Genomic DNA, 14,312 nt, shown 5'->3' on the forward strand with positions numbered 1-14,312 from the left:
TGGGTCATGGACCTTGGGGGCACAAAGCGAGGTGGCTGGGGGGATCTTGGCGGCCCAAGGCACCCCAGTCACTGGGGAACCCAGGCCAGTGAAGGACTCTGGCTTCCATCAGGCTTTCCATTGAGGTACAGAGGGTGAGTGAAATGGTTTCCTCCCAGCCGCCTGTTGAGGCCCATCAGTGAGGTTTCCTGGCAGGGCTGTTCCACCCGGCTGGCAGCTTGGCACAAAGTTCTGGTGCCCTGGAGAAGTGGGGCCTTTTTCGTCCTGCCCTGGAAGAATAAGAGTCCTCCGCACCTGGAGAGTCAAGGGACTCTGTCCAGAACGAGAGCAGCCTCGAGCTTCATGCTCAAGGGCCGGGACACGAGGCTTTTCATGCCAGGCAAGAAGCTCAGCATTGCTTTTCTTGGGAAGGAGGATAAAGGATGGGAAAGGAAGGGAGGCGGTGGTGCCCCACTCCTGTTGATCACATATCTCGGCTGCAAATAATACGGTGCCCTGAATACACAGCCAGAAATACATGTTGCAACGTGATGAGTTTCCTGAAGGCTTGGCAGCCAGGACCTCCGAGGCAGACTCCTTTTCCAGGTTGCAGGCGGGGCGGGGCTCTGCCGGAGATTGTGCTCCATCTCACCACAAAGGACGCCAAAGAGCCTTACAGGTAAGGACAAGCCCAGGCCCGAGGAGTGAGGGAGAGCCCGGTCCCCTCCTGCAGCTGGGACTCCGGGGGAGGCCCCAAAGAGGGAGGAGGATGGCTCCCACCAACTGGATGCAACAGCTCCTATGAGGCTCAATGTGTGTGCATGTGTGGGGGAGAAACAGAGTGCTGATCTTCTGGAGATGGGGGAGAGAGATGAGTATAGGGTGGCCACTCAAGGGATCCTTTGCCCTTTTGCTTTCCCACCCTAAAGGAGAGAGAGAGAGTGAGTATGTGTGTGTTGTGCCATCCATTTGGAGTGGACTTAGAGCCACCCAGATAAGGCTTTCAGGGGAAGTGGGATATTTAAGGAGTGGTTTTATAGTTCCTCCCGTGAGTTTCCAGGGCTGAGTGGGGATTTGAACCCTGCTCTCCAGAGTCCTAGTCCATTGCTTTACACACTATACCACACCGGGAATCCCACCCTAACTACAGAGGGCTTCCCCTCCCCGCCCTCATTTCTGCCCAGATGCTCAGTTGATTTGGCTTCTTTTGTCTCTCTTTTGCCTCGCTGCTCCCACCTCCTCCCTCCACCCCACCCTCGCTCTGGCATGAGACCCTCTTTTCCTAAGGCTGATTCAGTAGGAAAAACTGCAGTCTCAGGATGTAAGGGGGAAAAACCCTTTATTTCAGTTTAAAATCAATCACTCAAGGAGTTTTGGCTTCAATTTATGGCTTTCTTCAGGGGCAGTATAAAATAAAACAATCAAAAAATAAAAGAGACCAACTAAAAGGAAAAATACTGTATCTAATACAGAACAAAAATCAATAGTATGTATAAAATATATAGTAACGGCTGCAGCCAAGAGAAGGTAATGATATTACATCTAATGAAATGCTGCCAGAATATTCTCTTTGTTTATAGTATCTACAGTTTTAGATGGTTATAGTGGTATTGCAGTGTAAAAATGTAAAGATGGCAATGTGTTCTCTCTCCCGTTCGTTCGTTTAGTCGTGTCCGACTCTTCGTGACCCCATGGACCAGAGCACGCCAGGCCCTCCTGTCTTCTACTGCCTCCCGGAGTTGTGTCAGATTCATGTTGGTTGCCTCGATGACACTGTCCAACCATCTCGTCCTCGGTCGTCCCCTTCTCCTCTTGCCTTCACATTTTCCCAACATCAAGGTCTTTTCCAGGGAGTCCTCTCTTCTCATGAGGTGGCCAAAGTATTGGAGCCTCAGCTTCAGGATCTGTCCTTCCAGTGAGCACTCGGGGTTGATTTCCTTTAGAATTGATAGGTTTGTTCTCTTTGCAGTCCAGGGGACTCTCAAGAGTCTCCTCCAGCACCACAATTCAAAGGCATCAATTCTACGGCGGTCAGCTTTCTTTATGGTCCAGCTCTCACTTCCATACATCACTACAGGGAAAACCATAGCTTTGACTATTTGGACTTTTGTTGGCAAGGTGATATCTCTGCTTTTTAAGATGCTGTCAAGGTTTTTCATCGCTTTCCTCCCAAGAAGCAGGTGTCTTTTAATTTCGTGGCTGCTGTCTCCATCTGCAGTGATCATGGAGCCCAAGAAAGTAAAATCTGTCACTGCCTCCATATCTTCCCCTTCTATTTCCCAGGAGGTGATGGGGCCAGTGGCCATGATCTTAGTTTTTTTGATGTTGAGTTTCAGACCGTTTTTTGCACTCTCCTCTTTCACCCTCATTACAAGGTTCTTTAGTTCCTCCTCACTTTCTGCCATCAGAGTGGTATCATCTGCATATCGGAGGTTGTTGATATTTCTTCCGGCGATCTTAATTCCAGCTTGGGATTCCTCCAGTCCAGCCTTCCGCATGATGTATTCTGCATATAAATTGAATAAGCAGGGGGACAATATACAGCCTTGTCGTACTCCTTTCCCAATTTTGAACCAATCAGTTGTTCCATATCCAGTTCTAACTGTTGCTTCCTGTCCCACATATAGGTTTCTCAGGAGATGTATAACGTGGTCAGGCACGCCCATTTCTTTAAGGACTTGCCATAGTTTGCTGTGGTCCACACAGTCAAAGGCTTTTACATAATCAATGAAGCAGAAGTAGATCTTTTTCTGGAACTCTCTGGCTTTCTCCATAATCCAGCGCATATTAGCAATTTGGTCTCGAGTTCCTCTGCCCCTTCGGAATCCTGCTTGTACTTCTGGAAGTTCTCGGCCCACATATTGCTGAAGCCTACCTTGTAGGATTTTGAGCATAACCTTGCTAGCATGTGAAATGAGTGCAATTGTCCGGTAGTTGGAGCATTCTTTGGCACTACCCTTCTTTGGGATTGGAATGTAGACTGATCTTTTCCAGTCCTCTGGCCACTGTTGAGTTTTCCAGACTTGCTGGCATATTGAAAGTAGCACCTTAACAGCATCATCTTTTAAGATTTTAAATAGTTCCACTGGAATGCCATCACCTCCACTGGCCTTGTTGTTAGCCATGCTTTCTAAGGCCCACTTGACTTCACTCTTCAGGATGTCTGGCTCTAGGTCAGCAACTACATTATTTGGGTTGTCCGGGATATCCAAATCTTTCTGATATAATTCCTCTGTGTATTCTTGCAACCTCTTCTTGATGTCTTCTGCTTCTGTGAGGTCCCTTCCATTTTTGTCTTTTATCATGTTCATCTTTGCGCAAAATGTTCCTCTAATATCTCCAATTTTCCTGAACAGATCTCTGGTCTTTCCTTTTCTGTTATCTTCCTCTATTTCTTTGCATTGTTCATTTAAGAAGGCCCTCTTGTCTCTCCTTGCTATTCTTTGGAAGTCTGCATTCAATTTTCTGTAACTTTCCCTATCTCCCCTGCATTTTGTTTCCCTTCTCCTCTCTGCTATTTGTAAGGCCTCGTTGGACAGCCACTTTGCTTTCTTGCATTTCCCTTTCTTTGGTATGGTTTTTGTTGCTGCTTCCTGTACAATGTTTCGAGCCTCCATCCAAAGTTCTTCAGGCACTCTGTCCACCAAATCCAGTTCCTTAAATCTGTTCTTCACTTCCACTGTGTATTCATAAGGGATTTGGTTTGGATTATACCTGAGTAGCCCAGTGGTTTTTCCTACTCTCTTCAGTTTAAGCCTAAATTTTGCTATGAGAAGCTGATGATCAGAGCCACAATCAGCTCCAGGTCTTGTTTTTGCTGACTGTATAGAGCTTCTCCATCTTTCGCTGCAGAGAATATAATCAATCTGATTTCGATGTTGCCCATCTGGTGATTTCCATGTATAGAGTCGCCTCTTGTGTTGTTGGAAAAGAGTGTTTGTGATGACCAGCTTGTTCTCTTGACAAAACTCTATTAGCCTTTGCCCTGCTTCATTTTGAACTCCAAGGCCAAACTTTCCTGTTGTTCCTTTTATCTCTTGACTCCCTACCTTGGCATTCCAGTCCCCTAGAATGAGAAGAACATCTTTCTTTGGTGTCAGTTCTAGAAGGTGTTGTAAATCTTCATAGAATTGTTCAATTTCAGTCTCCTCAGCAATGGAGGTTGGTGCATAAACTTGGATTATTGTGATGTTGAAACGTCTGCCTTGGATTCGTATTGACATCATTCTATCATTTTTGAGATTATATCCCATTACAGCTTTTCCCACTCTTTTGTTGACTATGAGGGCTACTCCATTCCTTCTACGGGATTCTTGCTCACAATAGTAAACATGATAGACATCTGCGTTGAATTCACCCATTCCTGTCCATTTTAGTTCACTGACGCCCAGGATGTCAATGTTTATTCTTGCCATCTCCTGTTTGACCACCTCCAGCTTACCAAGGTTCATAGATCTTACATTCCAGGTTCCTATGCAGTATTTTTCTTTGCAGCATCGAACTTTCCTTTCACTTCCAGGCACGTCCACAGCTGAGCGTCCTTTCGGCTTTGGCCCAACCACTTCATTAGCTCTGGAGCTACTTGTACTTGTCCTCCGCTCTTCCTCAGTAGCATGTTGGATGCCTTCTGACCTGAGGGTCCCATCTTCCAGCGTCATATCTTTTAGCCTTTTGTTTCTGGTCATGGGGCGTTCTTGGCAAAGATACTGGAGTGGCTTGCCATTTCCTACTCCAGGTGGATCGCGTTTAGTCGGAACTCTCCACTATGTCCTGTCCGTCTTGGGTGTCCCTGCACGGCATAGCCCATAGCTTCTCTGAGTTGCTCAAGCCCCTTCACCACGACAAGGCAGCAATCCGTGAAGGGGTTCTCTCCCCCACTTATTTTAATTTTAGTTTGAATTTTTTAAAGGAAAATTACAAATAACAAAACTAACTTAAAATACGAATTCCGTAAAAATTATACACGATATAAATTAAACTTTCCCCCTTGTTTTGTTTTGTTTTGTATGGCCCCTAAAGAAGGCCATGAATTCGGGCCCAAATGGGCTGGGCGGTTTTCCTTCTGCTCCTTTTCTTGCGGCTGCCTCCTCCTTGGCCACACGGCAGGAGCTCCGGGCCCAGAAGGACGTCGCCTCCCTATTGCTGCGAAAGAGGAAGGAGCCTCCAAGGCCGCTCGCTCAGCGCGACGCGCAGCTGGACAGCGCTTTAGCCCGGATCGCGGCGGCCCCACCAGGAGACGCCTCCTGCCGGGAAGGGCGTTCGGGGGGGGGGGGGGAGTGGCGGCGGCCGCAGTTTCGATCCCGACGTGGGACGGCCCCAACGAAGGCCTTCTGGCCCTCCGCCCTGCGAGCGCCTCGGACGGAACGGCTGGCCGTCGAGGCGCCCGTGCCCGGCTGTGAGAGATGCCCGGAGGGGCGAGCGGCAGGAGGGGGAGGCAGAACCCCCGGGCAGCCGCAGGCTGAAGGTTGCAGGAGGCCCGGGAGACACCACCCCCACCCACTCACCCACCCCACGCGGAGGGGGGTGTCTGCCGCCGCCCTTGCCCGAAAGAGCAGCGCCATCGCTTCCGCGTCCCGGTCCCCCCCTACCTCTTGGGGTGAGCCTGAGGCAGCCCCTTGCCGGGAGTCCGGGCGGGCGAGCCGGCCGAGCCCTCCCCGAGCAGCAGAGGGAGGCGGCCGCCTTCGGACTGCGGGGCAAGGGGCGCGATCCGTTGCCTCGGGAGCAACCTTCAGCCCCGGACGCGCCCTGAAGCAACAGAAGCACCGGCTCCGGGCATGGACAAGGGCACCGGGCACCGCGGAGTTTTTTCCGACACCGAATTTGCCATGGCCCGGCGCGCAAAGGGTGCGCCTCCCTTAACAAGCCACATCCACCCAAGTCCCTCGGCTCCCTCTCTCCCGCCTTCCCTCAAGGGCCCCGAGAAAACCTCCTCCCGACCTATAGCAACGGAGTAGGAGCCTGGAAAAGCTAGAAAGTAGAAACACCCACCTAGCGAGAAAACCCAGGTTTGGAGTGACATGTTCAGTCTTCCTCCACTTCATCATCATCATCATCATCATCATCATCATCATCATCATCTTCTTCTTCTTCTTCTTCTTCTTCTTCTTCTTCTTCTTCTTCTTCTTATTATTATTATTATTATTATTATTATTATTATTAATAATAATAATAATAATAATAATAATAATAATAATAATAATAATAATAATAATAATAATAATAATAATAATAATAATAATAATAATAATAATAATAATAATACTGCTGTTGCTGCTAGCCCCGGGCAGAAGCCACTAATACTTCTACTACTAGTTTTGTATTTTGGGAGGTTGGGTAAGGATAACAATAAAAAGAGCTGATGCTAGTCTTTTAGACCCATGGCCTCTGCACTACATGTGCAAGCCAAAGAAATAACAGCCACTGTTAAAAATGCCCCCAAAGGAGTTTTAAGCTGTTTGAGCTTTTCAGTTTACAGATTCTGACAAAATCTGTCTACATTTCTCAATGCGGAATGCATTGCACAAGCTTTGGCTAGAAGCCAGTAACTTGATTGCAAGGATGGTTTTGCATAGGAAACCTGGTTTCTTTTTGCCAATGCTATACAAGAGAAGACCCCCTGGAAAAGACCCTGATGTTGGGAAAGTGTGAAGGCAAGAGGAGAAGGGGACGACAGAGGAAAACGAGATGGTTGGACAGTGTCTGAGAAGCGACCAACATGAATCTGTCCCAACTCCGGGAGGCAGTGGAAGACAGGAGGGCCTGGCGTGCTCTGGTCCATGGGGTCACGAAGAGTCCGACACGACTTAACGACTACACAGCAACAAATACAATTCAAATGGCCTATTTTCATGCGTAAAGGTAACGGTTCCCCTTGACATTTAGTTGAGCCGAGTCCCGACTCATGCATATCACCTGCCTATTAGGGTTCCCCCCCCCCAAGTCATGGGACTTGCCCCTTGTTATACTGGTGGGGGGGGGCACCATATGTTTTTCAGGGTAGGGCCTCTGAAGGTCTTGATCCGGCCCTGGTGCTACTGGTTCCTCCTGCTCAGGGGACAGAAAGCCGCCCCCTCGGCCCCTCAGAGGAGGCGCCCAAGACCCGCAGGGCCCCTTCGCAGCCCTTCCGGGGGCCCGACGGAGCGAAGCCGTCTCTCCGCCACCCGGTCAGCGACTCCCTCACCCCACCCCGGGCCACGAGGCAGCGGCCCGGCAGCAGCCCCGGACTTCTCCCCGGCGCCCTCCCGGTGCCTCCTGGTACTGCTCGCCCCGAGGTCTCCTGGCAGCCCCACTCTCTCCACCCCCCCGCGCCCCCCCAAGGCTGTGCTCTGCCAGCTGCGGCCTGGCTCCACACAGGGACCCGTGGCCAGCTGGCCTGGCACCGAGCCCCCTCGCCCTCCCGACACGGCCCCGGGAGCGGAGCTGGCGCGGGAGAGGAGCATCGCGGAGGGGGGCTCAGGTGCCCCGCGTCCCGCCCAGGCCTGGGAGCAGGTTCCGGGCAGCGACCCTGCCGGCCTTGCCTCGCTCTCGGCCGGAGAGAAGGAGGCGGCCTCCCTGCGCGGGCGCTGAGCGGGGCTTGGGAGCGCGCCCGGCCCCTTTCCTCCTCCCTCCCTCCCTCCTTCCCTCCCGCCGGGGCACGGCCATCTCTGGCTCCACCGGCGGCATCTGCCTCTGGCGCCTCTTGCAGAAGCCACGGCTCCGCCCCGGGCTCGACGCCGCCCAGGTGGGGCCGGCCGACGGACCAGAAGCATCGCCGCTTCCCCGGAGGCTGTGTGGCCAGGGAGCCGCCCGCCCGCCCGCCCGCCCGCTCGCCCGCCTGCTCGGCGTTCCCCTCCTTGCGGAGGCTTTTCCGAGGCGCGGTCCGGCCGACGGGGCCCGGCGGCTCCCCGACGGACCATGTTTCAGCGGCACCACCGCAGCCGAGTGACGGTGGCGCGGGGCTCGGCCCTGGAGATGGAGATCCGGCGAGGTCGGTTCCGGCTCAGCCTCCTGGAGGACACCGAGCAGGTAGGGCTGCGGAAACGCCTCGACGGCCTTGCGCCTTCTCCCGCCCGTCCCGTCCCCCGCAACACACACGCAGACGCCGGCCGGTGGGACGGGAGCGCCCGCGTGAGTGGCCGGCGCAGCAGTTCCCAGGGTGTGTGTGTGTGTGTGTGTGTGTGTGTGTGTGTGTGTTTGTGTGAACCACGCGGCTTCTCCCCCACGAGCCTTGCCCCGCGATCCGCCCAATGATTTTCTGTGCAACTCCTTTCAGCCAGTTTAACCAGAACAGGCATGAAGCGACGGGGTCTGTGATTTCCCCGATTCCGCCCCCCCTCCCCGCCCCCGCCCCCGCCCTCTGAATCCTTCTTTGACCGTCAGTGGTGAATTGGCACCTTGCCAATCCTCCTCCTCCGACTCCTTTCAGCCTCTTAGCGTTCCTTTTTTTGGCACTTATGGTGTCTTTTTAAACAAAGTTGCTGGCTCGCTCAAAACCACGGGTAAGGTTTGCCTGGCAATCGGCTTCCGCCCCTTTCGCTTTCCTTTCGTTCTTTTTCGGGGGGGGGGTGTCTGAAGGAAGGCTCTCCTTCGCCGGCTGCCTTCTTGACCCTCCTGGTGGCCCCTACAGGTCCCTTTCAGGCAGGCAGTCCCTGGCGATCCTCCTACCCGCCCCGCCCCCCCCACCATGGCAGCTTTTGTGGTTGTGGGTCTGTTCCTTCCAGAGGTCCTTCCGCCTCTCGCGCCCCATGGCTCTTGTTGGGCAGCCGAAGCCAGGCGCTCACCCACCCGCAGGTCCTTGTTGCGCCCGGGAGAAAAGGGAGGAGGCCGGCCGCCACTGGGCCTCCTCCTGGGCGGGGACTGCTCAGCATTTTTGTCAATCCCTTGGACGGCAGTCCTGAAGGGGATGATGTTCTTGATGCCTGTGGAAGACACCAGCGTGGGACAGGGAGCTCAGGCACCCAAAGGCAGACTCGAGCGGGAAGAGAGCCTTCCCAGGCTGGAGAAGGACTGGGCCAAAACAAACAGAACGAGAAACAAAATAAAGTTCTGCATTCGGTCAGGAAAAAACAGACGGAGAAAGGTAGAGTGGGCAACACTTGGACTCACAAGCCGTATGTATGTGTGGGAAAGGATTATTATCAAGAGAAGTTTCCTGCCTGGGACTGCCAAGTCTTTTCCCACCTGTGGCAAGAGATTGAGTCGTTCACACCTCTACTCAGATCTTTCAGACAGGAGGCCTGTGGCTTCCTTTATTTATTCGATCCCTCTCTTATTTGGCCTTCCTCTTTCCCTGTTGCTGGCAATTTTCCCTTTCCGGAGGGTCTCCCCTTCTCACGGAATGCCTAGCGCACCAGAGCCTCAGGTTAGTTGCTTTAGGCTTGATTTTATCTAGGATCCATTTACTTGTCTTCCTGGGAATCCATGATATTTGTCAAGGTCTTCTGCATTGCCACATTTCAAGGGCGCCACCTTTCAATGAGGAGTGGTTGAAGGAGCTGAGGTTACTGCATTTCGCCCGGAGGAAAGATGGGAAAGTGATAAGAGGGCCAGATATTTGAACTCCTGCCACAGAAAGGATGGAGCAACTTCTTGCCTTTCCTTCTTTTCACTTTTTTCCTGGTTCCAGTCAAAAAGATCAGAACTAGTGCTCTCAATGACAATTGGAGTGACCCCAACTGAACGTGGGAAGAAGGAACTTCCTGACAGTAACAGTTATTTGACAGTGGAATCTGTTACCTCGGGCGACGTTGGGCTCTCCTGGGAGATGATTGTGCAGAGGCTGGGTGGGCATTGGCCCAGGATGCTTCAGTGGTGGGCTTGGCAGCAGAAGGGTCTGGATGACCCTTGGGGGTCCCGTCAAGCTCAGCGGTGCTATCATGTGGTCTCCCTGGGGGAGGGGGGGCTCCTCGGGTTAGGGTTGACATCACATGACTAGACATCAAAGCACAGCGGTCAGTGCTCCCCACGGGCCCAGCACGTCTATCCCATTCTAGATTGCCAGCGATGCTACTTATGATGAAGCACAGGTCACTCCTCCCCTCCACTGGGTTCCACGGCAGTTAACATTGTTTAGGATATTCAGCAATTTCAACAATTTTCCATGAGCAGGATGTGCCATTATCAACTCTGTGGAAAGTAATCCGAGAATCTGAGAATTGTGGACTTCAAAAGGGCCCCCGAAGGCCATCGAATCCAAGCCCCGGCTCAAGGCAGGAACCCAAATCAAAGCAGATCTGACAGTGGTCCAGTTTCCTCTTGAAGGCCTTCTGCGTTGGAGCGCTCACCACCTCCCTCTGAGGTCATGGATTCCGTTGTAGTATTGCTCCAAGAGTTAGGAGGTTTTTCCTGATATTCAGCCTAAATCTGGCTTCCTGTAGGCTGGAGTCCATTATTATATGTCCTGGGATGATAGAGATGATTGCCCCTCCTCTGGAGGATGACCTTTCAAGTGTTGGGAAAGTGCCACCCTATCTCCCTTTAGTATTTTCTCAAGGCCCAGTTCTTTCAGCCTTTCCTCCTAGGGCTTGGTTTCCAGCCCCCAGATCATCCTTGTTGCTCTCCTCTGAGCTTGTTCCAATTTGTCAGCATCTTTCTTGAAGTGCAGTATCCAGAACTGGACCCAATACTCTAGATGAGGCCTAACCAGGGCCAAATAGAGAGGGACTCGTACCTCAACAGGATTTGGAGACTAGACTTCTGTTGTTGGTGTTTAGTCAAGGCGTGTCCAACTCTTCGTGGCCCCATGGACCAGAGCACGCCAGGCCCTCCTGTCTTCCACTGCCTCCCGGAGCTGGGTCAAATTCATGTTGGTCACTTCGATGACACTGTCCAACCATCTCATCCTCTGTCGTCCCCTTCTCATCTTGCCTTCACACTTTCCCAACATCAGGGTCTTTTCCAGGGAGTCTTTTCTTCTCATGAGATGGCCAAAGGATTGGAGCCTCAGCTTCAGGATCTGTCCTTCCAGTGAGCACCCAAGGTTGATTTCCTTTAGAATGGATAGGATTGAAGAAACAATGAAATTTTGGAGTGAAAATGGATGGAAAGAAGTGTAATGCTAGTCCTGAAGGTGATGGATGCAGAAGGGTATTGTATGTTATTGTATTGTTTTGTTTTGTATTTTATATAGTTTTTTTTCTGTAGTAGTAGGTTTATTTTTTAAAAAAATTGGGGAAAAAAAAGAATGGATAGGTTTGTTCTCCTTGCAGTCCACGGGACTCTCAAGAGTCTCCTCCAGCACCACAATTCAAAAGCATCAATTCTTAGGCGATCAGCCTTCTTTATGGTCGAGCTCGCACTTCCATACATCGCGACTGGAAAAACCATAGCTTTGACTGTGCAGACCTTTGTTGGCAAGGTGATGTCTCTGCTTTTTAAGATGCTGTCTAGGTTTGTCATCGCTTTTCTCTCAAAAAGCAGGTGTCTTTTAATTTCATGGCTGCTGTCTCCATCTGCAGTGATGATAGAGCCCAAGAAAGTAAAATCTGTCACTGCCTCCATATCTTCCCTTTCTATTTCCCAGGAGGTGATGGCACCACTGACCATAATCTTAGTTTTTTTGATATTGAGCTTCAGACCATTTTTCGCACTCTCCTCTTTCAACCTCATTACGAGGTTCTTTAATTGCTCCTCACTTTTGCCATTAAAGTGGTATCATCTGCATATCTGAGGTTGTTGATATTTCGCCCGGCAATCTTGATTGTGGCTTGGGATTCATCCAGTCCAGCCTTTCGCATGATGTAATCTGCGTATAAGTTAAATAAGCAGGGGAACAATAGACAGCCTTGTCGTACTCCTTTCCCAATTTTGAACCACTCAGTTGTTCCATATTCAGTTCTAACTGTTGCTTCCTGTCCCACATATAGGTTTCTCAGGAGATAGATAAGGTGTTGAGGCACTCCCATTTCTTTAAGGACTTGCCATAGTTTGCTGTGGTCCACACAGTCAAAGGCTTTTGCATAGTCAATGAAGCAGATGTTTTTCTGGAACTCTCTGGCTTTCTCCATAATCCCGCGCATGTTAGCAATTTGGTCTCGAGTGCCTCTTCCCTTTCAGAATCTAGCTTGTACTTCTGGGAGTTCTCAGTCCACATACTGCTGAAGCCTACCTTGTAGGATTTTGAGCATAACCTTGCTAGCGTGTGAATTCAGTGCAATTGTACTGTAGTTGGAGCATTCTTTGGCACTGCCCTTCCTTGGGATTGGGATGTAGACTGATCTTTTCCAATCCTTTGGTAACTGCTGAGTTTTCCAAACTTGCTGGCATATTAAATGTAGCACCTTAACAGCATCATCTTTTAAGATTTTAAATATTCCAACTGGAATGTCATCACCTCCACTGGCCTTATCAACTTCTGTTAAAACACCCTAAAATAACATTGGCCTTTTTCGCAGCCACATCATACTGTTGGCTCATAATTCAGCTTGAGATCTGTGATTCCAAGATCCTTCTTGCTCATAGTATTTTTAATGATTATATATATTTTATATTGATTTATTTAATGTTGTAAGCCACCCCGAGTAGACATGGTCTAGAGGCGCGGGGTATAAATTTAATAAATAAATTAAATAAATAAATATATAGTATTACTGAGCCAATTATCCCCCATCTTGTAACTATGCATTTGGTTTCTTTCATTCCATTGTGTTGTTTTCAGCCCAGTGGTCAAGCCTATCAAGATCTTTTTGAATTTCTTTTCTTTTCTTCCAAGGTATTAGCTATTCCACCCAATTTTATCTCATCCTGAAATCTGATAGATATTCTTTGCACTCCTTCGTCCAAGTTATGAATAAAAATGTTGAAGAGCACTGGGCCCGGGACTGAGCTATGTGGTAGTCCACTTGTTGCCTCCTCCCAATTTTAGAAGGAGCCATTGATATTATTTATTTTTTATTAAATTTTTAAAAAATGCCCACCTTTGTCCTTTAAAAGGACCCAAGATGGCATACATAATTAGAAGGCAATATTTAAAGCAAAAAACAATAAGTATACAGTGGTGCCTTGCATAACGACGATAATCGGTGCAGCAAAAATCGCTGTAAAGCGATGTCGTCGCTATGTGATATTAAAAAGCCCATAGGAATGCATTGAAACCCCTTCAATGCGTTCCTGCGGGCTTCAGACTCACTTTTGAGTGAAAATCCTCCATACGGCGGCCATTTTTGCTGCCCGGTAAGCGAGGAATCCGTCCCAGAAAACAGCGGGAGGCCATATATTTTACCCGGTGGCCATTTTGGAACTGCAGATCAGCTGTTAAAAAATCATCACTTTGCAATGATCGGTAAGCGAAACAGGGTACCAATCGTCGCAAAGCAATTTTTCCCCATTTAAAATATCGCAATGCGATCGCAAAAAGTTCATCAGTATGCGATTTCATCGTTAAATGGGGCGCCCATTAAGCGAGGCACCACTGTACAAATATTACAAAGGAACAAACAAATACCATTCTGAGAAATGGTGAACACAAGCAATACTGAAAAACACATTAAAAGCAGCAAGGCATACCAATCCATCTAAAAATCCCACTCAGGCAGCCAGTCACTGAGGGAAAGGCTGCCTGAAGAGGAAAGTCTTGGTCTGCTGGCGGACGGACAGCACAGAGGGTGCCAGCCTCATCCATTAACTCATCCATTAACTCAGGACAAGTGGATGCCAAAGTTACATTTATAGGACCTGGATCAACTACAAGTGTCCAAGTCAGCAGATCTTTGCAATTTTGCCTGTGGCTGCAGTGCAGATTCATGCCATGGTGGAATAAGTCCTTTATCACTTGATAGAGCTCTACTAGATGACTCTGTGCAGATACTCAGAATTCTGTGCCAGTTAGAATATCACGGGGCACTTTGTCAAAGTCAACGTATATTACTGAAGTCAACGTATATTACGTCTACAGCATTCCCACCATCCACCAAGGAGGGGTCTGGATCAAAACATGAAACAAGATTAGTCTGGCAAGATTTTTCTAGACAAATCTGTGCTGTTTAGTTACAGTATGACTGCATTGTTTTCAAGGTCCTTGCAGAGTGACTACTTTATAATCTGCTCCAGAATTTTCCCTGCGATTGATGTCAGGTTGACTGGCCTGTAGTTCCTTGGTTCCTCCTTTTCCTCCTTTCTGAAGATAGGGACAACATTAGCCCTTCTCCTGTCATCCAGCACTTCACCCATCCTCCATTATTTTAAGAAAATATAGATAGTGTTTTTTCTGCAGTCTTATAAGCCAATTCCTTCAGTACTCTTGGATGCAACTCATCTGGCCCTGCAGATCTGAATTCTTTCCAAGCCATGTGATATTCCTGGACTATTTCTTCATCAGTCTCAAGCTGCAATCCTGTCCCCTCCTTTGTTCGTCACAT

The 14,312-nt window shown here is 49.7% G+C and overlaps 1 protein-coding gene across 2 annotated transcripts in view; it reads left to right on the forward strand.

Annotated features, from left to right (window-relative positions):
* Positions 1–7,761: 7,761 nt before the first annotated feature.
* The window catches only part of RTKN (rhotekin), a 34,431-nt gene continuing 27,880 nt past the window's right edge, over positions 7,762–14,312 (forward strand). For both annotated transcript variants that reach the window (XM_073002229.2, XM_073002232.2), the window contains exon 1: positions 7,762–7,983. In XM_073002229.2, the coding sequence (XP_072858330.2) occupies positions 7,873–7,983 (111 nt within the window). In that variant the 5' untranslated portion in view covers positions 7,762–7,872. The remainder of the gene's footprint in view (positions 7,984–14,312) is intronic.

The sequence above is a fragment of the Pogona vitticeps genome, chromosome 5 (genome assembly GCF_051106095.1).
Source record: "Pogona vitticeps strain Pit_001003342236 chromosome 5, PviZW2.1, whole genome shotgun sequence".
Taxonomy (NCBI): domain Eukaryota; kingdom Metazoa; phylum Chordata; class Lepidosauria; order Squamata; family Agamidae; genus Pogona; species Pogona vitticeps.